This window comes from Pagrus pagrus (assembly GCF_965226575.1).
Source record: "Pagrus pagrus genome assembly, contig: HAP1_SCAFFOLD_33, whole genome shotgun sequence".
NCBI lineage: Eukaryota > Metazoa > Chordata > Actinopteri > Spariformes > Sparidae > Pagrus > Pagrus pagrus.
In genome coordinates this window covers 68,189-95,559 of record NW_028175430.1, presented here as the reverse complement: position 1 = coordinate 95,559, position 27,371 = coordinate 68,189, and the positions used below count along the sequence as shown (strand labels likewise).

Sequence of the window (27,371 nt, the reverse complement as noted above, 5' to 3'; positions counted from 1 at the left end):
TCAGAATCAGAAACAGATTTATTGCCAAGAGGGATTTTACACAGACAAGGAATTTTTCTTGGTGAATAAGGTGCATGCATTGAAGACAATAAACAATAAACAAACAAACAGTGACTATAACATATACAATATAAACAATATAAACGCTATCAACACACAGAGGCAAAAAGTGTGGGATGGCTGATAAATAAAGACGGAAGATAAAATATAGAAGATATTAAAAATACAGGATGTACAAATTCTGCATTAATGTAATGCAAAGATTCAAGTGCAGAGGTGGGTTTGAGTGCAGGAGTGAAAGAGTCAGTGTCAGTGTCAGTGGGGGTGGGGGACCCGGGACTTGTTGAGGATCCCAACTGCAGAGGGGAAAAAACTGTTCATGTGGCGGGCGGTTTTGGTCCTGATGGACCGCAGCCTCCTGCCAGAGGGTAGAGGGTCAAATAGTCTGTGACCGGGATGGGAGGGGTCGGCCACAATCCTACCTGCACGCCTCAGAGCCCTGGAGCTGTGCAGGTCTTGAAGGGATGGAAGGTTGCAGCCAATCACCTTCTCGACAGAACGTACGATACACTGTAGTCTGCTCTTGTCCTTAGCAGTGGCAGCAGCTTACCAGATGGTGATGGAGGAGGTGAGGATGGACTCGATGATGGCAGTGTAGAAGTGCACCATCATCGTCTTTGGCAGGTTGAACTTCTTCAGCTGCCGCAGGAAGAACATCCTCTGTTGGGCTTGTTGTGGAAATTTGTCTAATTTGTGAGATATCTGAAACAAACTTGTAAGAAATACCAGTTGTCTTTTAAGGATTTTATTCTTTATAAAGAAGGTTCATTAGTCAACAGAGTGGCATGCGGTCTGCAGAAAGAAGAACAAGATGAGACAGTTGAGAACCCTTTTTGTTAAAGGAAAGGAATGCCCTGTTGTAGGAACACATGTCCATCGCCTCTACATTCCATTGAGGTTCTGCTCTTGCATTAATTACTCCTCTCATCTGCAAGCTGACTGTTTTCAGGAAAAAGACGCTATGAAGTCTCTCACCTCTTCACCTGACTTGTTTTGCTTCCAATGAAACCGTCAGATTGACGCATCACAGGAAAAACCCCTCTTCTTTATTTACAGCTTGAATAACCCTTTTTGCCCTCTTCCCCCACTCAAGATGAACACTCCTTTCTCTCAGGTAGGTCGAGTTCATCATCAAATGAATCTCCTTTCAGAGATGATGAGGAACAGAAGAACTGTCATAATCATGTGTTATAACTTATTTCTTTGCAATTGTAAATTAGGTAACGACTCTGATGTTCTGTGTCTTCTTGTCTTCTTGTGACAAGAATTATCAAGTACACCCTCCAGAGTAAAAGCACTCTGGGCCTCTCCTCTGTTTTCCTAGCCCTCCTGCCCAAATGGTTTAGGACTATGCCTCTCTTATCACACATTCCATCCTATAATGGTTTCTGCACTCATCCAGATTTTAAGCAAGTTCTAATTGTCATTAAACCAGGAACTTATGCTCTTAATGTTAACAGATTAAGAAACAGCTAAAGAAGTTGATAACACTGAACTTTTCCCCGTGTCTCTGTGATGAAATTTGATTAAAATCAATTTTAATGTTTAATGTGTCCTGTATTCGGTGAAACCACAGCACCTCCTGATGATAAGCCCTGGTACGATTGGGACAGACCTTCAGGAGATCTTTTGTGTAATAAGTTCCTTGATAACCAGTAAATGTTTCTGATATGTTTTGTTTTAACAATTATTAAGCTAGAACCAGGAGGAATAAGTAAGTGATCAATTCTACTAGTTCTACGGTATATTCAAGTGTGTTTTTATTTTGATCCCGTTTTAATTTCCTTTAATTGTTCAGTGATTTTTAATCATGACATAATCCTTTTTCATGATAGACAAAGTTCATCTATTGAGCCATGGTGAGATTCTGTGAAAGGTGAAGTACAGTTTTGAAACGTTTAAAACTATAGTTTAGTTTAAGTGAGTTCCTGTGAAAGACAGCACACTCTCAAGCGGTAACTCCCCGCTGGGCAGTGAGCCAGAATCGTCACCGGCTCAGTACTGGACCAGCCACACTCTTCCTAAGACATCGGACCGTGGTCCCCAACCGGCTGATTCCCGATGAGCTGACACTCGGCCATTGGACCGGGACTTCCGGCTAGAGTCGCAAACCACCGGAGAGAAACCCTCCGCCGCTGACTCCGCCACTCTGCTAAGAAAGTAGGCTCTCCATCACCCATAACAGCTGGATTCACACATGATAAATGAGTGGTGTCTTAGGGTTCTGATCTTTTAGTTTAAGAGAAATTTGGTAACATTTCCTGTTACCTGTTGCTATTCATTTAAATTGCCATTTCATTTATTTAATCTGAATTATTTAGTCAATAAACCTATTTAACCGTATGTCGTTGTCTGTGCAGGTTTGTTTTAAATGTGGAGAACCGATGGAAACTGTGTAGAATTCACTACTTCATTTATGAGATTGAATAAATTGATTTAAAATTGATTAGAATTGATACAAGTTAACCTTGTTTAGTCGGATTTGATTAATTACCTCCGGATTATTCAAATAGACAAAACATCGGAGGTGGTGCCCCATTAACGAGTGTTTTATTAATCGCCCCTGATTAATAAATTACAATTTTTACTAGTGTATCTCCTACACTGTGTCCTTCTCATGTCTGTACCAGGCTCCGTTCCCATAACAAGAAGCACATATCTCTCTTTGTGCAGACAGTACAAACATTCAAGGATGTGGGAAGAACACAGTGAAGACAATGTAAGACATAATAATGAATAAAAATGGTATAGTAATACAATTTCCCATTACACTCCTCCCTTTTGATCATTTATTGATCACTTTAAGTATATACAAACTACACACTAGACATCAAACTTAAAAATTCACTCAGGATTTAATTTAAGTTATCACATATTGTAAAATCAATAATAGCTGTGTTTGTGGAACATAGACATTACTAGTATTCATTGCAAGCTGGGAGGAGGCAAAACACATGTGAATTACTGATCATGTCATGTGATTATTTCTAACAAAAATATAGAACACTGCATATATTTGATTCTTAAGCAAACATCAACTAATAAAATAGACCAACACATCTTAATCATCTATGTGTCTTAAAGAATATTTTTCAATTTATCATGCTAAAATAGATTCAGGGACGCAGGCTTGCTCCTCTCCAGCCCCTGTGTTTTGCAAGCGTAGAGGGGGCCACTACCTTGGAGAGGTTACTAGCACGATCACAAGGTAGTATGATGTCGTCTTCTGCTGCAAATCCCTGATCTTTATTCATCACATATTTTATGACTAGAAATGGGTAAACAATAATCATAAAAGTATAGCTGTAAACATTTGAGAAAAAATGATTAGTGAACTTGTTACTAAATGTCAAAACTTTTCATAATAGTATAAGCTTGAGAAAAATAATACTGATATCACACACAGTGACTTCATTAGTCTCTGTGTGTTCTTTCAACTCACCACACCTTACACGTCTTCATCGTCAGAGTCAGGGTAAGGAGGAGGGGACCAACCAGGGTGAGGGAACAGATCAAGGGAATTATCTTCTGAATATGGAGGTGGTTCCAGTGATGCCATTCCAGTTGACGTTGAGATGGACCTATCTATGGCTCCAACAATTAAGACTCTAATGCAATTACGTCTCTGGAATCAGCTACCCGACTATCTGAAAAAAATTATTCATTTATCGTCATTTAAAAAGGCTCTCAAAAAGTACCTAATCAGTCAAACCATGTACCATCAAACATAAGACAATTATTGTCATGATTTTCCTTTGTCTCTCTCTCTCTCTCACACTTCTTATTCTTTCCTTATCATCTCATTCATTATTTCTGTTTTGTATTATTCATTTATGTATGTATTTTTTCCCCTTACTTCCTTACATTTGCTGTTTAATCACTTACTTTTCTACTTATTTTTCATTATTGTTTAATTATTTTCCTATGTTATTGTTTTTAAACTGTATTAAATTTGATCTTTGAATATGTGGGTGAGGTTTTCATATAAGCCCTTTTGGGTTTCATACCTCCCCTTTGCACATCCCTGTCATGTTGATTGTTCATGTTGGTTTTTTTCTTTATATGATATTGTTTGTGCTAAATAAATTAAAAAAAAAAAAAAATGCAAGGAATGATGCAACAACCACACAGTCCCATGCAGCGCTGCCCCTCCCTAAACGCAGAACACGCGCTGTGCGTAGGGCCCCACGATCCGTGGGGGGGGCCCATTTTGCGCAAGGGGACGCTTTCTCTGCAAATGCGCAAAGGATGCGCATCGCTGCCGTGAGGCGCGCGTAGAGCACCAAGTCAGTCCGAGGCAGGAGAGAAAAAAAAGAGACGAGTAATCTGACACCGCACACGTTGCCGCAACAACTGACAGCACGCAATATCTGACCAATCAGCGGTCAGATGCGCCAACAGGCAGTTGGATGCAGGTGGAGAGATGGCCTCTAAACGGCAACATGAATCAGGAGCAAGCAAAAGAAAGACAAAGTGAAAACAAGAGGAGGCTCGTGCTTCACTTGAAGGTGGGTATGTTGTTGAAATAAAAAAGCAAACTTTGTGGCATAAACACCCCAGCTGCTAGCCTGCTAATCATGAGACAGAAGAGAGGATAATTCTGTCTAGATGTGGACTGGAGATCAAATTTTCCAGCGGCCCTGATTATCATTTTTTGATTGCTTGTTAACTGCATATACATTCACCTCTGTTGAAAAAGGAGCGGTTAATTGACCAGTTGGTGGTCGTATGTTGGCTCAGGTTTATAGCCTATCAATCTATGCTATCAGTAGAAGTTTTGGGCTGTTTTTATGGAGGTAAAATATCGCCATCTCTTGGTGAATTTAATTCATAACAGTCATATAAGATAAAATAAAATAAGATAAATTAAGATAATCCTTTATTTGACCCACAATGGAGAAATTTAAAGCGTTGCAGCAGCAAACAGCAGTGTGAATATAGAACCTAATTACTAAATGTATAAATAAGTATATAAAAATATTTAAATATAGAAATATCATCAAATCAAATCATAATGCATATTATTATTAGTTGTAGTCGTATTTGCATTAATTGCATTTTAATCTTTGTGAGGAGGCTAGCACCATTGCAGGAACTCTCCCTGTTACAGTTGCCTTTGCTGAGCAAAAACTGAAGCTCATCAATGGCGCAAGAACGCTTTAGTGGCCTGGCTATCATAAGCATCAACTCAGAAGTGGCACAGCAGCTGTCATATGATGACCTCATTGATGACTTTGCATCCAGAAAATGCAGACGTGTGCATCTGTAAAAGGCTTGTTCCATTGTTGAAAGAGTCATGTTGTAATGGGGGGGGGGGCCTCAAAATAAAACTCTGCTTAGGGCCCCAATTTGGCCAGGGGCGGCCCTGGTCCCATGAGAGTTAATGCTACAATGAGCCCAGTGAGCAGAGACAAGATCAGTGCTTTCCATTTACCAAACATTGTATCAAACCAGCCAAAGGTGCTGTTAATACCAGAAAGTTCTCCACGAAGAGACCTCAGTCTCTCAAGAGCCTGGGCGACAGATCCGTCTGGGGCTGTGTTATTGGGAATGAAAGTACAGCAAGAGTCACCAAACATTACACAGACGCCCCCCTTGTCAGCCAGCAGCATGTCAAGCGCCATTCTGTTTTGCCAAGACATCAGAGATGTTGCTGACATCTGCTCAGCTAGTCCAGTGAGGGCATCATGTGTGTAGTTATGAACCTCTGTTGGTTGTAATAGATGTAATTAATCCAGTCCACATTTTTATTCAGTGTACACCACCAGCAAAAAGCTGTTTCAAAGCCTGCAAGAACCTGATTTCTAGCTTTGAATTAATCAGGGACACCACAAGGCACCCCTATAGCATCGATGTACACTGTTTTGTCAAAACTGCCAAGTGGGTTAGAGAAACGTTTCACCCTGTAATTTTGGGAGTGATGGTATTCTCCAACCGGCCACAGGTGTACCTGCGAAGCAAACATGGTTACTGCACACAAACCAGTCCAATTAGCAGGTAGAGATTTTCGCATTCTACCACAATCCCAGTAGATGTCTGGGTATGGCTCTATCTTATAGTCAAACGCATCACGCTTCCAGCGCCGACCATAAGAGCCATCCTCGATTAGTTCTTTGCCTGCTGCTGTCAGGAGGATACAGGATATGAGTTTTTGCACATTTAAGACCTGTCTGTCCAACACTGATACTGCCATAGGTGCGGTTGAAACAAATAAAGGTAGCACCCGATGCTACTTCAACTTGTCCTGCAACTGGTAATGGTGGTGAAGGAACTGAGAAACGGGGCAGCGGAGGGCAAGATTTGAACAGTGAGTGGCTGTACCTCCAGTGAGGTTGTGTAGATATTCTAGTGAGCAAACAGTCCACCAGACACACTACAAAGGGACCCACTCTTGGTTTGGGTTCAGTGCGACAATGAGGATTTCCAGGCAGACTGACCAGTGACAGGTTTGCTGTGTAGCCTTGACAGATGAGGCATGATGAGTTTGTCATTGTGCGTGCAGTATAATTGACATACTGCATCCACAGATTCTTCAGGGGCCCTGTCTGGTCCATAGGGGTCAGAGGTCAGGTGTCTTTTGGTTCTGTGTAGAAGTGCAGTGTTGTTGTGAGTGGTAGTGTTTTGTGAGACACTTTTGCTGGGATGAGTCGAAGGCCATAATATGGGTACCACTATGATGACAGCGATCCCCACAAGACAGCACAAGGTGCCTCGGAGACCGCACATGCCTGGCTGCCTGAATGGATGCCACGGACGTTGACGTCTTTCCATGTTGCACACAGGTGAATCAGTGCTTCGATCAATCGGCGCTCCGAAAGTTGTTTCCTCCCACAGTATGTCAATACTGTGACCGTCTGCTTCTCTTCCTGGCGTTATGAACACTCCTGGTCCTCAGCGTGTTGTGGAGTTGGGACCTTCCTGCAGTGGCTGGCGTGTGCCCAGGTGGCTCTCTCAGCGATTTTGACGGCAGTGTGGGTGGTGAGGAGGACCTGGAACGGGCCGCTCCACTTTTTGGACCTCCAGTGTTTTTGCCTGAGGTCACGAATCACGATGTAGTCGCCTGGAGTAAGGCTGTGGAGAGGATGGTTGGCCGGAGCAGGAAGGGCGTCCTTTACCAGTCTGTGGATTTGAGATAAAGCAGAGGACAACGTCTGGCAATATTGCAACATATCATTTTCATAGAAACAGGTCTCAGGGAGTGGTCTATTAACAGGCCCTACTCCCAGTTCGGGAGGCCTGCCAAGGAGGATTTCAAAGGGACTTAGATTTGCGCGCGCTCTTTTTCTCATTCTCATGTACATTAGCACAATCGGCAGGGCTTTAGTCCATGAGAGACCTGTTTCTTCACAACACTTTGCAAGTTTTGATTTCAAAGTGCAATTTTCTCTTTCCACTGCACCCCCACTCGCTGGATGGTAGGAGCAGTGTTGTCTCAAGTCAATCCCAAGAAAACCTCCTAGCTGTTTAATAGCTTCACTCACAAATGGTGTACCATTATCACTACTTATTTTCCTGGGGATACCCCATCGTGGTATCACACACGTCATCAGGGCCTTGGCCACAGCAGCGCTGTCCTGCTTTGAGGTGGGAAACACCTCAACCCATTTGGAAAACATGTCAACCATCACAAGGCAATATTTCTTGCCTTCACTTGGGGTTAGTTCAATGAAATCCATCATGACATGTTCAAAAGGTCCCTCTGGTTGTGGATGTGCTGCTTGTGGCTGTCGTGTAGTTTTACCTGCATTATGTGTAGTGCAGATATGACAGGATTGGCAAAATCTTTGAGAATAGGCTGTAAAGCCTTTTGTGAACCAATGTTTTTTTATCAGATCAAACATTCCCCCATTCCCCCCCAAATTTGGCAAAATGTGGAAAAAAGTGTTTTGGTAAACATGGTTTACTGTCAGGTCCGTGCCAGATGCCGTTAGTGTATGTGCAGTCGAGTGATCGCCAGATTCCTTTTTCATCAGCAGAAGCGCTAATATCTGTGTGTGTGTGTCAGAGTTGGAAGCACTAGTGTCTGTGTGTTTTTCAGGGTCAGAGTGAAGCAGGGTGTGGGTGTGTCTTACTCCATGTTTTCCAGCAGCAGCTTTAGCAGCTGCGTCTGCTCGTGCATTTCCAGAGTGGTATTCCAGAAAGGAGGTTCAACAAACTCTGAGTCTATCCCTGAACTCTGAGTTGACTTACCCTGTGAAGTGAAACTCTGAGTTTTCAGTTCCAGGATAGCTGATCTGAGTTAGGTAAGTCGACTCTGAGTACGTTAACTCTGAGTTGAGCTCGTGCCTGACGACTAGTAAAAAGCCATCATCAATGGAGCTCCGATACTGTGATTCACCATGGCAACAGGGGAGAAAACAGGAAGCAGACATTTTCTGTGGGGAAAAAAAGAAACACGGCTGCAGCCGTAATAAAAATCACTGACAGAGTTTTAGATGCGGCCGTCTTTTCATTTTGAATTTAACATCACTTTCTTTTATATTAGCCTTTGAGGAAGTGGTTGAATGTTGTTCAGTGTTTTATTTTATTTTAGGCTATTTTATTTAATTCAAATCGGCTGAAAATATAAAAACAGTCTCACGATGGCTCCTCACTTTGGTTTTATTTCACATATTAAACAAAGTAAAAGTTTATTCAGTGGATATTTTAACTTGTAGTAGCTTTTACCACCAACAGATGCTGTTTAACACACATCTGTGTCCTAACATCCTGCTGAGTAGATGAACATGAAGTGGTGCTCACCTCCACCACGTCCGCCAGAGACAGAGGAGCTGGTCCTGAGTCAGGTCGCTGGGTGACCAGAGGCTGAGGGCGTCACTCTCCCCCAGTACCCAACATTGGAGTCAGACACACACGTAGCCTACTGTCTACAGATTTAACTAGAAGTCATTTAATCTTATACTCAATGCGGCTGCAAACTAGAAACACGGACATTGAAATTACGTTGTTGGAAAAAATACAATAGGCTCTACTGATGGTTACTTTTGTAGCTATCTGTGGGAAATAAAGAAAGTCAAATGAAATGTGAGTTATTTCTCTTTTTCTGGTTGCTGAAGGTGATTGATTAACCTGCGAAGTGATTAAAAACAAACAAACAAAAAAAACAAACAAAGAGGATTGTTCAGATCTGAGAGCACGTCAGCGATGTGTAGCCTGATATTCGCTGTGCGGCCGGAGAATATAAATGACGGACTGATGAGAAGCGGTCTACTGTTCGGTTCAGTCCTCGTCGGGGAGTGAGAGCTCATCTAAATGAATCTAAATTCTCCTCCTGGTGTAAAACTATGTGAATTATTTCTGCTTCAACATGATCGGACTGAAGGAAAGGACAGCTGCTGTCAGACAGCTCCGTCAGACTCAGGGTTTCTTCAGGTAAACCTGCCAGTGAGCAGGTTATGTTCACAGAGTCAGTTACCGCAGTAACAGACTCAGAGTTTAAGTTACCTCTCTTTCTGGAACTAAAAACTCAGAGTTTCTCTCATCTCAGGGTTAACAAACTCAGAGTTTTCACAAAACCCACTGTCTGAAATACCCCCCTGTAGAAACTGAATCACTGTTGTTAGTGTGAGCCTGACATTTACACACAGCAATGGCTCTGGGCAATAACGCAGCATCCAATAATGCAGAAACTTTGTCACCATTCAGAATAGGCTTTCCATCAGATTTTATGAATTTCCTGTGCTTCCATAGAGCACCAAAATCATGCAAAACGCTTAAAGCATAACGACTATCGGTCCAGATCGTTACTGATTTATCTTCTGCTAGTTTACAGGTCTCTGTGAGAGCAACTAACTCTGCAGCTTGAGCAGAGTAGTGAGGCGGCAAAGAACCTGATTTCAAAGTCTCATGTAGTGAGACTACAGCATAACCAACCTGTTTTTTTACCGGTTTCTGGGTTACGGGATGCTGAGCCATCAACAAACAAAACAAAGTGAGGATTAATCAGTGGAGTTTCAGACAAATCGGTGCAATGGGTGCACACCTCGTCCAACACAGCAACACAGTTGTGATCTTCACCCTCCCCCTGAATGGGAAGCAATGTAGCAGGGTTAAGAACAGTACATCTTTTGATCTTGATGTTAGGCATGTCAAGCAAAACAGTATTGTGTCTTAGCCATCGTGCTGTGGAGAGATGTGAGGTTTTCTGTTCAAGCAAAATTAGAGAAACAGCATGAGGAACAAGGAGAGTCAGATCTGAATAACCTACAGTATCCCTCGAAGCCATAACAGCTTTCTCAGCTGCTGCTACAGCCCGGAGACAACGTGGCAACCCAGCAGCTACAGGGTCGAGTTTAGCAGAGAAATAAGCCACAGGTCTAAGTTTCCCCCCATGATCTTGGAGCAGCACTGATGTCATACATGCATTCCTCTCATCAGCAGTCTGTGTGAATGGTCTGCTCGGGTCAGGTCGCCCTAAAGTAGGTGTTGTCTGTAGAGCTAGTTTCAGGTCAGTGAAGGCCTTTTCAGCCTCAGGAGTCCATGTCACTAAATCATGTGATTGTGGGCTTTTACCATGCACCGTGGCACCAAGTGGTGCTTCTAACACTGCATAGAACACATTCCCAGGAACGAAAGAACTTGTTTTTTGGTTCTAGGCCTGGGAATGTTCTGAATTGCCTCAACACGATTGGGTGAAAGGGATTTCCCGTCGCTGGAAATCTCATGACCCAAAAATGTGACCTTTTGTCTGACATGTTTTAGGAGTCGGATCGTATCGCGTTCGCATTGTTCTTTTGTTGGCGCACAAATCACAAGGTCGTCCACATACTGCAAAAGTGCAGAGCCCTCGGACAAAGCCAGAGGCTCTAGACTTTTCCGCAACGCGTCGTAAACAGTACGGGACTCGCAAACCAGAACTGACTATCTGGATGAACAGGAACACTGAAAAATGCATTGGCCAGGTCCACCACCGAAAACCACTTGTGACAAAATTGTGTAAGGATTAGGAACTTGAGGAGCTCTCGGCTGTACAGCATCATTTACGACTTGCAAGTCTTGTACAAAACGCCATTCAGTTGGTTGACCTTTGTCTCTTATTTTCTTCACAGGAAAAAATAGGAGTCCTCACAGGAGAAGTGTCACAAGGCACAATTACTCCTGCCTTTTTCAGGGACTCAAAAACCTTCAATAGCCTCAGGTTTGGCAAGGTGTTGGCAAGGTCTGTAATCAGATTTGGGGGTGATCACCACTGGTTCTGCTGTTTTAATTAGACCAACATCATGTTTTCCTCGAGCCCACAGAGTCTTAGGACTTCCTGGAGGGCTGGGATGGCTGCAGCCTCAGTCTCTGACAGAAAAATGTGCGAGGATGTTATAGGTGGAACTAACTGAACTGTTCGTTGTGTGTGAGTGGTTGCAGAAAAACCTTTCTAAATGCATGCAGTTTTGGATTGTAAAACACATGTGGGTCATCTGTGGGGTCCCACTTAGTGGTTGATCTACATGCACGTGCAAAAAGACCCAAATCCTCCCATTTATCAGTGTTTGCTTTTTCAAGTGCAATGTGCGGCGCAGAGTTATTTACATAGTACTGATGTTTTTGAGTGGGTGTAAGTTGCACAGATGCAATGCATTTGTTTTCTGTCCAACATAGGTGTGTGATACACAACCGTTCATTTTTGTATTTGTCATCATACCATTTCTTTTCATACTGTCTATCTGGACCCACTGAAACAAAAGATGTACACTGAAGTGAGTCATTTGGCATGCACTGCACGTGCGTGTGTGGTGGGCCAGGGGGTGTGTGTTTTCTGGCCTCTTCCAAAAATAGACTGCAGATATCGCTCTACGGTAGCTTCCACTGATAAGCATACAACAGCTGATCAGGGCAATATTTCACAAACAACTGTGCATTTTCATGAGGTTTTATGACTTGAACACCATCTGGTGTGGGAATAAGAGTTATTCCCAGTTTGCACATGAGATCTCTGCCCAATAAATTTATAGGGCAGCAGTCTGACAACAGAAATGCATGTTTGAAGTTGGTGCTGTTATCATCGGAACATTTAAGAGGAACAGTAAAATGTTCACGTACTACTACACCAGAAGCACTTGCAGAGTTGACAAAGCAGACTGACATTTTAGGAGAGCTCAGAAACTCCTTTCCTTTGATCACTGAGTGTGTGGCACCAGAGACAACAAGGAAAGAAACCATTCTGTCATTCACAGATAGAGAATATGTTGGCATTTTCTTAAAGGCATTGTTTTCATATTTCACATATGTACCAGCTGGAGGTGAACATTTTGTTTCAAGGAAGGTTATTGCATCACATAACAATTCAAACGTGTGATCTGTAGTGTGCGATGTGGGTGTGTTACCAGGCTCCAGATGCGTCGGGTGAGTCAGAGTAGAGAATGAGCTGTCCGGCCGCACCCCCCTTCCCTTCTCTCAGTCCGCCTTGCTGGAGGTCGCAGCTAGAGTCTTGGTGCAATCCTTGGCCCAATGTCCTTTTTGTTCACATCGGAGACACACTTCTGGATCACAATAAGAGCGTCTCCAGTCACCGTATCCTCTGTGACCTCGTCCTCGATATGCAGCCTCAGTTTCACCTTTCGCCTGTACGCAGTCAGAGATCTTAGCAGAGTTCATCCGAGGTGGGAAGGCAGCTGTAATTACTGTATACAGCGCGGTAACAGCATGTCTATAGTCTTCATTTTCCACGTCGTCCCAGTCATGATGTGAGCAGCACGTGTCGCCACTTGGAAACTTTTCTGAAAGCTTTGACCAATCTGCTGCTCCCATTTTTAGGATTAGCAGGCGTTTCAGTTCAGGAAGGGTTGGGCTGAATTCTCGACAGAAAAGTTCTAAGTCCTCATCAAATTTCTTTCCACATGTACTCGGCTGTGGCAGGTGTGCCATGGCCTCTTTCACATCAGTATCAGACCTGGGGCGGAAAACCATTTGGACGCCCCGGGCTCCTGCCACCTCCACCATGGGATAGGTGCCGGTGGCTCCTGTATTATCTTCCTTGTTGGCCTTGCTTCTGGTGTAAGGTCGAGGAGTAAGAGGGGAATGTTCTCCAAAGTTTGCAGCAACAGATGTGGTTTTGGTTAGCTGTCCTTTGTTGGCACTGAGCTTCGCATCCCCTTGTTTGTGTCCCGCTGCGCTCATATCTGGTTGGGAAGCAGACGATGACGGTTTCTGGTCGTCCGGGTATGGCGGTGGTGCTGGAGACCGTAGTGGCGGTGGTGGTCTCGGCGGTGCTATGGGTTGAACAGGAGGGACGCGTCGAGGTCATAGTCCACTCTGAGACACTGAGGCATAGGACCTGGAAGTGGGGGATACAGAGAAGAAACCCGATTCTGAGAAGACAACTCTGTTCTTTTCTCATCACTTGCACTCTTCTTTTCCTTCTCATTTTGACTAGCACATTTACGTCTCTCCCTGCATCCACTTTCCACATCCTAAAGGCTTTCAAATGCCTTTCAACCTCCCCAAGTTTTTTTATGTGACACTTTTCTTTTTGCTTTTATCTCTTTTATTCTAAAATTAATCTTCTCCTCCAACAGATTCAGCTGTCTCATGCTGAATGTCCCTCCGCAGGGAAAACCAAACTCTCTCACCCAGACATGTAAAGGCTCTATAGCCTCATTACCATCATTAACCTTTATGTAATTTATGTTTGGGGCAGCCAGGTCTGGTCCTACGCCAGCTTCCTGTTTTTTTGCTGGATTTGCCTCCCATTGTTCTACTTGTCACTTGTCCCAGTGCACTTTATATTTATCCTTAAGACCCGGTCATTACCATGAATTCAGTTTAATTACGCTACAAATTCTGAAAAAAAGCAGCCAACCAGCGGTGATAACCTTAAGAGACCCCTTGTCTCTGCTTGGTTTCACTCGGCCCTGATTTGGCCCCCAATCCAGCGGTAAAACAGCTTAATAGGATAAACACCTTTTCTTCCTATTAGCGCCGGTGTTCCCAGAACCCGGTATTACTCTGCCCTGAATTGGTTCGAGTCGCCCAACTATCACAATGATCAACAGAAATCCAGCAAAAATTACTAATTTACTTAATTTTTTTTTTTTTTTTCCAAAACATAATTATAATTATTTATTCATTTATTTTCCCTCTTAAAGAAGTTTCGTTTCTTTCAGTATCTCACCGTTTGTTAAGCAACGTGGTCCTTTTTCCCTCAATAAGGATTCCAGTGATGACGGTCCGGGGCCGCAGCGGTCAGTCCTCTCGTCTCTTAAGATTTTTTCTCGAGGTAGAGGCTGGACGAAGTTTTCCTCCAGGCTGGCCGGTCACAGTCCGCTGCAGGCTCCAGATCCTGTCACACAAGGAATCCCACTTCTGACACCAAATTGTTGTGGAAATTTGTCTTATTTGTGAGATATCTGAAACAAACTTGTAAGAAATACCAGTTGTCTTTTAAGGATTTTATTCTTTATAAAAAAGGTTCATCAATCAACAGAGTGGCATGCGGTCTGCAGAAAGAAGAACAAGATGAGACAGTTGAGAACCCTTTTTGTTAAAGGAAAGGAATGCCCTGTGTCCTTCTCATGTCTGTACCAGGCTCCGTTCCCATAACAAGAAGCACATATCTCTCTTTGTGCTGACAGTACAAACATTCGAGGATGTGGGAAGAACACAGTGAAGACAATGTAAGACGACATAATGAATAAAAATGGTATAGTAATGCAATTTCCCATTCCAGGCTTTTATGGTGAGGGATCTGATGTTCGGCTCCCATTTTAGGTCCTGGGTGATAATGGTGCCCAGGAAACGGCAGGACTCCACAGAGTTGACTGGGGAGCCACACAGGTTGAAGGAGGCGGGTGGGGCTGGGTTCTTTCTGAAGTCCACTACTATCTCCACTGTCTTTAGAGCATTAAGCTCCAGGTTGTTCTGGCTGCACCAGGTCACCAAATGGTCAATCTCTCACCTGTAGGCGTACAGGTTTCCAGATGTTACCAGTTCTGGTCCCAAAGCAATTTTTTCAACAACTCAACCTTTGCATCACACAGTTTATATGGAGAAACAAACCACCCAGGATAAAGATGTTAATATTGCAAAACCCTCTAGAAAAAGGTGGACTGAAAAGTCCCCAATTTTGAGCATTTCTATTGGGCAGCACAAATTACAGCAATGTGGGTCTGGCAAACAGTGCAAATCCCATTCACCTAAGTGGAAACAAATTGAACAGAACCATTTAACAGAGTTCAAACTGGAATCAGTTCAATATAACAGCTCGCTTAGCTCTCTTTTGGTTACAACAACAAACCCAGTTATTGTCCATACTTATAAGATATGGCAGCAAATTTGGAAGAAAACGGGCTGTATTCAACCTATTTATGACAAATCCCCTTTCCACTCCAATCCCTCTTTACCTAAAGCCCTTAGAGATGGTATTACAAACCTATGGTTTACAAGAGGTATTACAACTTTTGGGAATTTGTTCAAAGATGGAACCCTTCAGACTTTTGAAGAGCTCTCATCTCAGTATGGACTACTCCACACCCATTATTTCAAATACCTCCAGGTTAGGCACTTTGTTATCTCCGAACAGGGTGGCCATCTTCAACCATTAAAAGGGCAGCCTCTAGATAAACTTGTGCGTAGTAAACAGGGAGTGGGGGGGGGTTTATCAAATCAAATCAAATCAAATTTTATTTATATAGCCCAAAATCACAATTCATTCTTTATTCTTCATTTTATCTTGAACAACAAGTAGCCATCAAAATGATATGTCAGACAAACAAAATAATCTGTTCGAGAGGGAACAGGAGGAAGCAGAAAGCTTATTTAGTCCTGTCCCTTCTTCACAACTTCCTCACATCATAAAATAAATACAACAAAAAAGAAATATATAAAAGTAAAATACAAAGTAATGACAAAATGATAAATACAACAAAACAATTAACAAAAAATCAAGGCATACTTAAACTAGCCTCCTACAATATCCTAAACTTGAAAAAGTTAATTCCCCAGTCACTCCCCATATACCACCAAAGTGAAGTGCTGTATTCCATAGCCCAGCCGTGATTGCAATTAGTTATATTTATATTATACATATTGCTTCGTATAAGGAACAGAAATGTAATAGAATAATTACATCCAGAAAATAGATAGTTTTGAGGTCTTATTTTTTTATTCTATTTGTCAAGAATTGCTTTCTTGTATCTGTTTTTAAACTGTATAGAGCTAGTACTTTGATTTCTTCTTCAAGACCATTCCACAATGTTACCCCATAGACTGATATGCACATGCTTTTAAAAGCAGTACGTACACAAGGTTTTTTAAAATTTAATTTTCCTCTTAGATGATATTTACCTTCTCTATCTTGAAACATTTTTTTAAATGTTTTCAGGCAGTGCATTATTTCTTGCTTTAAACATTATTATTGCTGTTCTAACTTTCACTAAGTCCATAAATTTCAAAGTCTGTAATTTAAAAAATAGAGGATTCGTATGATCAAGATACCCAGCATGATTTATTATCCTTACTGCTCTTTTTTGCAATGTGCATATCCTTTTTAAGGTACTCTTGTAAGTATTACCCCAGATTTCAACACAATAGATCAGATATGGTAATATGTGTAATAGCGGATAAGGTCTAACGTCTCATTTGGAAAAGTCGGCGAACCCCTGGGTATCCCACACACTCAGAGTCTGGCAGAAGGTAATTAATATTTGTGAGATGCATAGAATGTTGAGAATTTTCAGATGGTTTGCCTATGACTCAGATTTTATTCCCAATAGGCACAACTCTAGTTTTAAATCATGGACATTGTATGGTCTCACAACACTCCTTTCACTTACTCGAAGAAAGCCTGTGCACAGCTTTGAGACCTTGCGGGATAATCACGGCTTGGCACGAAACAAATTTCATAGATACCTGCAATTACGATCATATATTGCTTATGAATGTAAATTGACCGACCTTACAGAACGTGAATCAGAATTTTTCCACACATATGGCATGCTGGAGACAATGTGGTTCAACTGTTGCTAACCACTATCATATCTTCTGGGATTGTCCCAAGTTAAATGATTTCTGGAGGGGTATCCAGGCTTCCTTAAGCACGTTTTTTAACACTCAAATACCTCTGGTTTTTGATGTTCTGTACCTGGGTCTTGTCTCTTTTTTGAAATGCAGGACCGAGATAAAGCTGCTGCAATTACTTTTGGTGGCTAGTAAGAAAACAATTACAAGGAGATGGTTAAGCCCGATTCAGCCTACCCTGGATGATTGGATTGGAATTACCCTAGAGATATTTAGGATGGAAAAATTGAGCTATCAATTAAGAATCCAAAAGGACAAATTTTACCAAATCTGGAACAACTGGATTTCATTCATAACCCCCACGAGAGCAGATTTCATTTGATCTCACTGGTAATATTACTTCCTAGATTACTTACTTAATTTCTGACTGGTTATTGTTAATTATTTCTATGACAGCAGCAGCGGGCGACCACCCTGGTTCCTGTACATAGTTCCATTTAAACTGTGAGATGAGAGATGAGATCTACAAGTAAGTTGTACCAGAGTTCTCTCTGAGTGAGCATGTAAATCTCATCTGGCTTTGTGTACCTCACGCAAATTATCAGTACTGTCTTTTAAGAGGATAACCTGTATCCACTGATATTATTCCATTACAATTGCTGTGTAATTTAAGTTATTAGAGGAAAGTGGGTACTACAAAGGCCGAACGTAATTTAATCCACGACCCATGACTATACCTTTTTTGGACTCGCATGCCTGGACGGCTGGTGATGCGTTTTTCCTGGACTCAAACAAACAAAACCGGAAGGACACTTGTTTTCACTCTTACCAATGTTGATATGCTGGTGTATTTATGTCCATTCCAAATAAAGATATAATAAAAAAAAAAAAAAAAAAGATATTGTAATGAGTGCACAGTACAGAAAGTGTAGTGTTGCTTGATTCAAGATATATCTACATGTACTCAGCACTCCAATGCTCTTTGCCATCTTAGTACACAGATACTTAATGTGGGCCTTCCAGCAAAACTAAATTAATAAATTAAAAATTAAAACACTCCAAAATTTGTTTTCATAAACTCTTTCTATTGCAACATTATTCATTTCTACGTGAACATCTTCATTCATTTTACGATGTCCAAAATTTATAAATTTAGTTTTGTTCAGGTTCAATCAGCGCTGCCCCTCCTTAGACGCAGAACACGCGCTGTGCGTAGGGCCCCACGATCCGTGGGGGGCCCCATTTTGCACAAGGGGACGCATTCTCCGCAAATGCGCAAAGGATGCGCATCGCTGCCGTGAGGCACGCTTAGAGCACCAAGTCAGCCAAAGGCAGGAGAGAAAAAAAAAGAGACGAGTAATCTGACGCCGCACACGTTGCCGCAATGATTGACAGCACGCAGCATCTGACCAATCAGCGGTCAGATGCGCCGACAGGCAGTTGGATGCAGGTGGAGAGATGGCCTCCCAACGGCAATATGAATCGGGAGCAAGCAAAAGAAAGACAAAGTCTAAACAAGAGGAGGCTCGTGCTTCACTTGAAGGTGGGTATGTTGTTGAAATAAAAAAGAAAACTTTGTGGCATAAACACCCCAGCTGCTAGCATGCTAATCATGAGACAGAAGAGAGGATAATTCTGTCTAGATGTGGACTGGAGATGAAATTTTCCAGCGGCCCTGATTATCATTTATTGAATGTCTTGTTAACTGCATATACATTCAGCTCTGTTGAAAAAGGAGCGGTTAATTGACCAGTTGGTGGTCGTATGTTGGCTCAGGTTTATAGCCTATCAATCTATGCTATCAATAGAAGTTTTGGGCTATTTTTATGGAGGTAAAATGTCGCCATCTCTTGGTGAATTTAATTTATAACAGTCATATAAGATTAGATAAGAAAAATTAAGATAATCCTTGACCCACAATGGAGAAATGTAAAGCGTTACAGCAGCAAACAGCAGTGTAGGAATATAGAACCTAAGCACTAAATGTAAAAATAAGTATTTAAAAATATTTAGATATAGAAATATCATCAAATCAAATCATAATGAATATTATTAGCTGTAGTCGTATTTGCATTAATTGCATTTTAATCTTTGTGAGGCTAGTATTTACATTAATTTCATTGTGTAATTTACCATTAAGACCAAAACAAAAATTAATAATCTGCTTGTATGGTGGATTTCTTGTCATAACAGGGTCAATGCTGAAGTTTGTTACTAAGGGTGACACGGAGCCAGCACCCAGTATGTCACAAGGGCCATCAGGCACCATGTCTACTGAAGCAGCCTGCATCTGTAAAAGGCCTGTTCCATTGTTGAAAGAGGCTGTTCATTTGATTTGTTCCTACTTATAAAAGGTTGTAAACCTAAATGGCATTCCGTGATACAGTCATTTTGTAAAGGGGGGGGGGGCCTCAAAATAAAATTCTGCTTAGGGCCCCAATTTTGCCAGGGGCGGCCCTGGGTTCAATGATAATTTATTTATATCAAACCAACTTTTTAATTTATACATTTCTTCCGTGACCACTTCCAAGAGCTGCTGCAAGTCTTCCCCAGAACAAAAAATATTTGCGTCATCCGCAAAGACAACAAACTTCAGTACATTTGAAACTCTACAAATGTCATTAATGTACAAAATAACTAGCTTCGGCCCCAAGACTGACCCCTGTGGGACACCACAGGTAATGTTCAGGTTCTTTGACTTGTGAAGACCCATCTGCACAAATTGAAGCCTGTTTTTAATGTAACTCTTTATCCAATCCAATGCAACCCCTCTGATGCCATACCTCTCCAGTTTTTTAAGTAGCATCCCATGATCAATTGTGTCGAATGCTTTTTTTAGGTCAACAAATATATAGAAGTTAATCTGCCTGATCTGAACCCATACTGACTGTCCATGAATATATTATTTTTTTTAATGAAATTATCCAGTCTTGTAACAAAAAGTTTTTCAATAATTTTTGAGAACTGAGAAAGCAAGGATACAGGTCTATAGTTGGTGAAAAGGTGTTTATCACCATCTTTATACAATTACTTTAGCAACTTTAATTTTATCTGGAAATGTTCCCGTTATGAATGATAAATTACATATATGTGTTAACAGACCCACAATTCCATTTATTATTTTCTTTAGAAGACTCATATCGATATCATTCTAATCTTTTGACGTTTTACTTATACACTTATTTACAATATCAATAATTTCCTTACTTTTCAGTTCCCAATATGACTGAATTTGGATTTCTCTCCACACATTTTTCCTCAACACATTTCTTCTCGGATTTATTTCTTTGGCCAGATTAGGACCCATCCATTAACAAAAAAACTGTTAAATTTGTCAACCACTTCATTCCTATCAGTAATTGTTATGCCATTGTCCGTAAACAATTCAGGGTAATCTGGTTTGGTTTGTCTTTTTCTAATTATATTATTTAAGGGAATAGTTGTCCAGTCCATCAGCAGGGCAGAGGAGAGCCATTAGCATTGGGCTAAGACAAGCCACAAAAGTAGCTAATTTGGCTAACGTTACATATTTCATGAAAATAACAAATCCCCGAAGCAAAACAACTAATTACCTGTCCAACAGAAAGACAGCAACCTCTGCATCACTTCTGGAAGTGCTACTTTTGGCTGCATTTTCTCTGCCATTGTTCTCTCTTGGTAACTCTGCCGCTTCTTCTTCTGCTGCTGTTTTATGGCTGTTGGCAAACAACTTTAGGTGTGCATTACCGCCACCTTCTGAACTGGAGTGTGGATCTCCTGCTAACTCCATAGCTGTGTCCAAATTCAGGGGCCGCATCCTTCGAAGGCCGGGTCCTTCGGAGAGTCCTTTGACGGTTGCGTCAACCATAGTTAAATTGGACGGTCCAGCCTTCGGCGTATTTCCTGGTTTGCGTCACCAGATGTTCCCGCCCTTACGGTTATGTCATGATTGATGCCGCCCAGGCCCGCGAAAGAGTTTTGACTGAATGGATTTTATGGTTTTCTGAACGTCTAACATTTTGAAAGCGAAGGCTTTTATAGCTTTACTTCCAACGGCATAATGCTAATTTATGCCGTATGCTAATGCATTACCAGGGTCACGTATTTTAACTGAAAGTCCGCTGAAGTTTAACATATCTGGCAATGGATGATCAAATGAGTAAAAACCGAGTATAAACCCAGAACTTACATTTAAATGTCAAGTCCGCGCCACTTGATGTCGCCATTGTTCAGTTTTCCCTCTTCTTTTTCGTGACTGAGCAGCGGCGCACAAAGGATCTTGGGATATGGGAGGCCGCGAAGGATAGTAGCGGTCCGTCCTCCAAAAAGCGGGAGAAGCAGGCTGCATTTGTGGGCTGCATTTGGAGGAGCCTTCGAATTTGGACATCCTTCGCGCAGCGTTGTGATTGGCCTTCAAATCCGCACTTTGAAGGATGCTGCCCCTGAATTTGGACACAGCTCATGTGGACTGTGTTGAATATATCCGGCAACGGTTCTTTAAACTCTGACTGAGAGGGAGGGATTGGTCAGAGATTTTACAGGCCTGCAGCTGCCACAGAGGTATGATTTATTTTGTTTATTTTTCTGAACACATTATGTATGGACTACTCTCAGGATGGAAAGGCCATTTCACCCAGTATAACAAAAAGTGTTTCTGAACAGGATTACCAACTATACCTTTAATATATTCCATATACTTTTTACATTGTTTTTATTATTCTCTAATATTTTATTATAATAACCCTTCTTACATACTCTCATAATATTAGTTAATGCCTTTTTGTATTTCTTATATTTAATCTCCGCCTCTTTTGTTCTATATTTTATGAAGTGCCTATACAGAGTATTCTTTTTCTTACAGGCATTTTGCAGTCCCTTAGTCATCCAGGGGTTTTCAGAATACTTATTCTTGTTACATTGTTTGCATATATATATACATATGACAGCTTTTGTCATACTCATTTTTGAATATGTCTAAAAATAACTATCAGTGTCTTCACAAACTTTCCAATCATAATTAATTAAATCATTCCTAAATGCAGCTATAGTTTCCTCAGATCTTACTCTCCTGTATTTAACTTCATTACACCCCCAGTTCCTATTGTAGTTACATTCATGAATCGCAAAGACAGGCAGGTGATCACTAATGTCATTAAATAATAATGCACTAACAGTACTACTCTCCATATTGTTTGTAAAAATATTGTCAATCAGAGTGAGATGTTATTCTGGTTGGTTTTGTAATCGTTGGAAATAAACTCATACTATACATTGCTTCCACAAATGCATCCGTCATTTTATGGTTGTTGGGATTCAACAAGGCTATGTTAAAATCCCCACAGACATAATTGACTTTTTTGCTTTTCTTTAGCGAATACCCTTTCCATATTTTCTATAAAGATTTCAATGTTTGAACCAGGTTTCCTATACACACAACTGACAATGACATTTTTCTTTTTTTCCAATACATATTTCAATAGTAACACACTCCATTACATCATCCATGATTACTGACATATTGTCCACAACCTTGTGAGGCCTTTGTCAACAAATAGAGCCACGTCTCCTCCAGTTTTGCTCCCTCTATTAATGCAATTAAGTTCCTATCCCTGCAAAACAAAATCTGTACCTCTCTCTTCGTCAAGCCATGTTTCTAAGATGGCTATAATGTTAAAAGGCTTTTTGAACTGCATTAGATATTCTTTTATACTTTGGAAGTTTGCATATAAATTCTACTGTTAAAATGAATAATATTTATCCCATGTTCAACAGTAATATTGTTAAACTGTTTTCTGTATAACAACAGCAACTGGTGTTTGTTTTTAAAAAGATTATGTTCCGGATCTATAACCTGTTCATATTCTATTAAGTTTTGTTCCAAGTTATCACATTGCCTCAATGGGCTTTACAGTCTGTAAAGTGAACGACATCCTCTGTCCTTAGACCCTCGATTCGAGTGAGGAAAAACTTGCCATCTTGATGGGGAAAAAAAAAAAAAAAAGACCCTTTTAACCAGAAAAAAAAGACGACGGAAGAAACCTCAGGGAGAGCCACAGAGGAGGGATCTCTCTTCCAGGACGGACAGTCATGCAATAGATGTCGCATGTACAGAAAGAACAGCAATCACAGTTTACAGGTTGCATTGACAGAAAATCTGATAAAAATTATATATGTAAAGTATGTGGATCCAGGAGACGACTGAGCAGGACAAGGCATCGTCAGGGGGTGCCCGAGCCACACGACCTCCTGTCCACCGTGGTGACCTGGAAGAGGGCAGGCCACACAGGATAATTAGTAGTAGAGAGAGAGATCAGAATGAGGAGGCCTCAAAATTTACAGGAATACAGTTATAAGGAGATAGCGAAACAAGGAGAGGAACGATCCAACGGAGCCCGGGTGTGACAATCCAGATCTGACAGTATGTGGGGCTGTAGGAGCCAGGAGAGGTAGATGGTCTCTGGGGCCTGAGTTCATCAGAAGGGAGCCTGAATGAAAAGAGAGTAGGAGGAGAAAGAGGGGGAGAAAGTGACACAGCTTGCACCTTGTGGGAACAGAAAGAAAAACAAGGTTATAGAAATGCAATGTTAATCAGAATAAGCAGATTATTACTCGTCGGCAGGACAATGTGGCGTCTAATACTATAGCTTACTCACTGAGACTGAGTTGACCCACCGAAGAAGCTAGCAGTCGATGTCAAGGACTAATTAAAGGCCAAGTCAGAAAAAGTGAGTTTTGAGTTTAGATTTAAAGGCGTCAATAGAGCCAGATTGTCTAATATCAGCTGGGAGTTTATTCCAGAGGAAGGGGGCCTGATAGGAGAAAGCCCTGCAGCCAGCTGACTTCTTCTTAACCCTGGGAACCATCAGGAGCCCTGAATTTTGAGAGCGTAGTGCACGAGTTGGAGAATACAGTATAATAAGATCTGACATGTACGACGGGGCAAGGCTGTGTACAGTTTTGTATGTCATCAGCAGCACCTTAAAGTCTGATCTCATATGTATTGGGAGCCAGTGCAGTGAGGCTAAGATTGGTGTAATATGATCAAATTTTCTTGTACATGTTAAGACTCTAGCTGCAGCATTTTGAACCATCTGAAGACCTTTAGTGCTCCCATGTTGAAGACCCGAAAATAAGGCATTGCAGTAATCCAGCCTAGACGAAACAAAGGCCGTGGACAGGAAGGACCTAATTTTGGCCATATTGCGCAGGTGGTAAAAAGCGATCTTGGTAATTTCTTTTATGTGCTGATGGAAAGAGAGGCTAGAGTCAAAAGTAACACCTAAATTCTTAACAGTTGAACTTTGATCACGTGACAGTAACTCTCGACAGTTGTGTTATTTCTCAAAGGGGTGTCTCTGTCGAGGGGGAGCAATGACCAGCATCTCAGTTTTATCCGAATTTAGGAGCAGGAAATTTTCTGACATCCAGCTCTTCACGGCACACAGGCAGGTCTCCAATTTGGCGATTTGAGATTTATCATCAGCTTTGATGGGCACATACAGCTGAGTGTCGTCCACATAGTTCCACATAGTGGAAATGTATTCCCTAACTCTGTATTCCCAAACTCCGAGTATGGAACACCATACTTCACATCAGTAAATATCGATGTAGTACTTTTATATATACAATATAACAATATGCCGTGACCTGTGGTGTCAAATGCAGCACTGAGATCTAGTAACAGAAGCACTGAGGTAGAGTCTAAATCTAAATTAAGTAAGTAAGATGTCCTTTACCACTTTAGTAAGGGCAGTTTCGGTGGAGTGACAGGCTCTGAAAGCTGATTGAAAAGGTTCCAGGAGATTGTTATTAGTTAGGTAGCCTGAAAGTTGCTGGGACACAACTCTTTCTAAGATTTTGGAGAAGAAGGGAAGGTTGGATACTGGCCTATAATTATTTAGAGATCCTGGGTCAAGGTGGGGTTTCTTAAGTAGAGGCTTAACCACAGCAGACTTAAAACTAGCAGGGACAACACCTGTCATGAGCGATAAGTTAACAATATTTAACATTGTAGGTCCCAGTGCTGGCCATAGATCCTTAAACAGTTTTGCCAGAAGGGTGTCCAGGATGCAGGTAGTTGGCTTTGAGGATGAGACAATTTTAGACAATATCTCAGGGGAGATATCTTCAAAATTGTTTAGAGCCGGGGCTAACTGAGAATCGGCAGAAGGCTGTTTTATAATCAACTTTGACGAGGAAGCCAGAGATGATGAATTAATTTTGGCTCTAATATCATCAATTTTATTGCAAAAGAAATCTAAGAAATCATTTGCATTAAAGGATGTACAGCTCACAGACTGTGGTTTTTTGATTAAGTTTAGCCACAGTGTCAAAGAGAAATCTAGGATTGTGTTTATTATTGTTTATTAGGCCAGATAAATATGCTGTTCTAGTGGCATTAAGAGCACGCTTGTAATTAAGTACACTATGACAGCATGCAAGATGAAAAACGACTAATTTAGATTTTCGCCATGCACGTTCCATTTTCCTGCAGGCCTGTTTGAGATCTCGGGTTTCATTAGTAAACCAGGGAGAAGATTTCTTTGGTCGTCTCGTCTTGGTAGAGACCGGTGCCACAGAATCGAGGAGAGAAACGATTACCGAGTTAACTTAATTGGTGAATTTTTCCACAGGCTTTGTCGCAATCGCAAAAGGGGCCAGGACCCCAGCCAATTTATCACAGAGTGTCGCTATGATTGCCGGGCTGATATGACGAGAGGTGGAAACATTTGTGTCATTGATACAGGGACAGGCTAATGACGCTTCAAATGTAATAAGAGAGTGGTCCGACACAGCAGAGGAGACGGAAGCAACATTCAGGGCTGACGCATCTAATCCATGGGAAAGAATCAAATCCAGAGTGTTACCACTGGAATGAGTAGGTTCATGAACGAGCTGAGTAAAGCTAGACATATCGAGCAGACCCAAAAAAGCTTTACTTAGAGCAGTGGTTCTCAACTATTTTCTGTCATGCCCCCCCTAGAGGACAGAAATTTTTTCACACCCCCCCTGAATTGAAATATTATTGAGAACCTGATAATAATTATTCATTTATCTGTATAAACCACTGTATGAGTTGCTGGCACCAGCATTCTGCATACAATCACCTGATTATCAAAATAGATTAAAAACATCTGCATCTCATCTCATCTGTTAACATCTGCAACAACTTCAAACAATTTCCAAGTTTAGTTTATTAACTCAATTTGTAACATTTAAACAAGACTGTGATTCTCAAAACAGAGAAAAAAGCGCAAATGATTCACTGGGATGTGCATTTTTATAGACTTAACACATTAACATTCAAAACTTTAAACTGTAAACATTGGTCACTTGTCAGCTTCATCAGCTTATTCCTTTTCAAAAAGGACTTAATTTTTTTTGTGCAACATTTGCAACAATATTGCTTTTTTTTAAACGTTATTTTACTACGCACTGACAAATCTAAACATGTACACACTTATCATCATATGGATGCAGTTAATGTGGGATCCTGACCCACCAAACATCCTGGAAAATGACAAAGTTACATTTTTCTCTTAATTACATAATCACCATCAGTAAACGGGACGCCGTCTGTCACTCGCAGGGAGGGAGGCTGTTTTATGGAGGAAAGATCACTGAAGTCTCGGTCAGTAGGGCTGACTTAGCAGTGATGTTTTTCACCGCGACAAACACTTGCCGAGTTAAAGTTTTTTGCCGGGGACAGACGCCGTTTTTCGGGCAGAAATGTGACGAAGAGTCGGTTGGACCGACAGGCTGACAGACACTTTTCCACATATAATTGCTGTATTTTTTTCCTCATAAGTTGCCAAAGACACGACCAGTTACCACGTTACTGTTGTTTGGTCCTGTAACATTGCTTTGTGGGACATTTCTCTATATTTTATTGAGTGTCGGACCTGTTTAGTTATCACACAGTGAACACCATCAGATCGACAACCCCCCGCTCCCCACCGTCGGCTTATCTGCTCACACTGGTTCGGTTCGCCAATACTGTGCCTCTGATACCTCCGTAGGAGCATCAGAGGCAGAGGGAAATTTCACCCCTCGCCGCATCTGAAACTTTCACACAGAGGCAGATGGGGAGAATTGGCGCAGGATCCCCGCATGCAAACAGCAGTGTGAATGGGGCTACTAATAATGACAGTGGAAAATGAAAATGAAATGAAAGTCCTGACCTGCCTCTCACGCCCCCCCGACACCTCACCGCGCCCCCCACCATTTGAGAAGTACTGACTAGGAGAGTCAGAAGGCTTATTTAAGTGGATATTGAAATCCCCAATAATTAGGATCTTATCTGAACTAGTTACAAGATCTGCAATAAATTCACCGAATTCTTCTAGGAACTGGGAATAAGGCCCTGGAGGTCTGTAGATTACCAC

At 41.5% G+C, this 27,371-nt stretch overlaps 1 protein-coding gene across 1 annotated transcript in view; it reads right to left on the bottom strand.

Annotated features, from left to right (window-relative positions):
• The window catches only part of LOC311253694 (histone-lysine N-methyltransferase set-1-like), a 41,987-nt gene continuing 14,616 nt past the window's right edge, over positions 1–27,371 (bottom strand). The window contains exons 4-5 of the mRNA XM_084384191.1: positions 12,378–14,332; positions 1–7,179 (exon numbers count right to left, since the gene is read on the bottom strand). Coding sequence (XP_084240317.1) covers positions 14,236–14,332 — 97 coding nt within the window. The 3' untranslated portion in view covers positions 1–7,179; positions 12,378–14,235. The remainder of the gene's footprint in view (positions 7,180–12,377; positions 14,333–27,371) is intronic.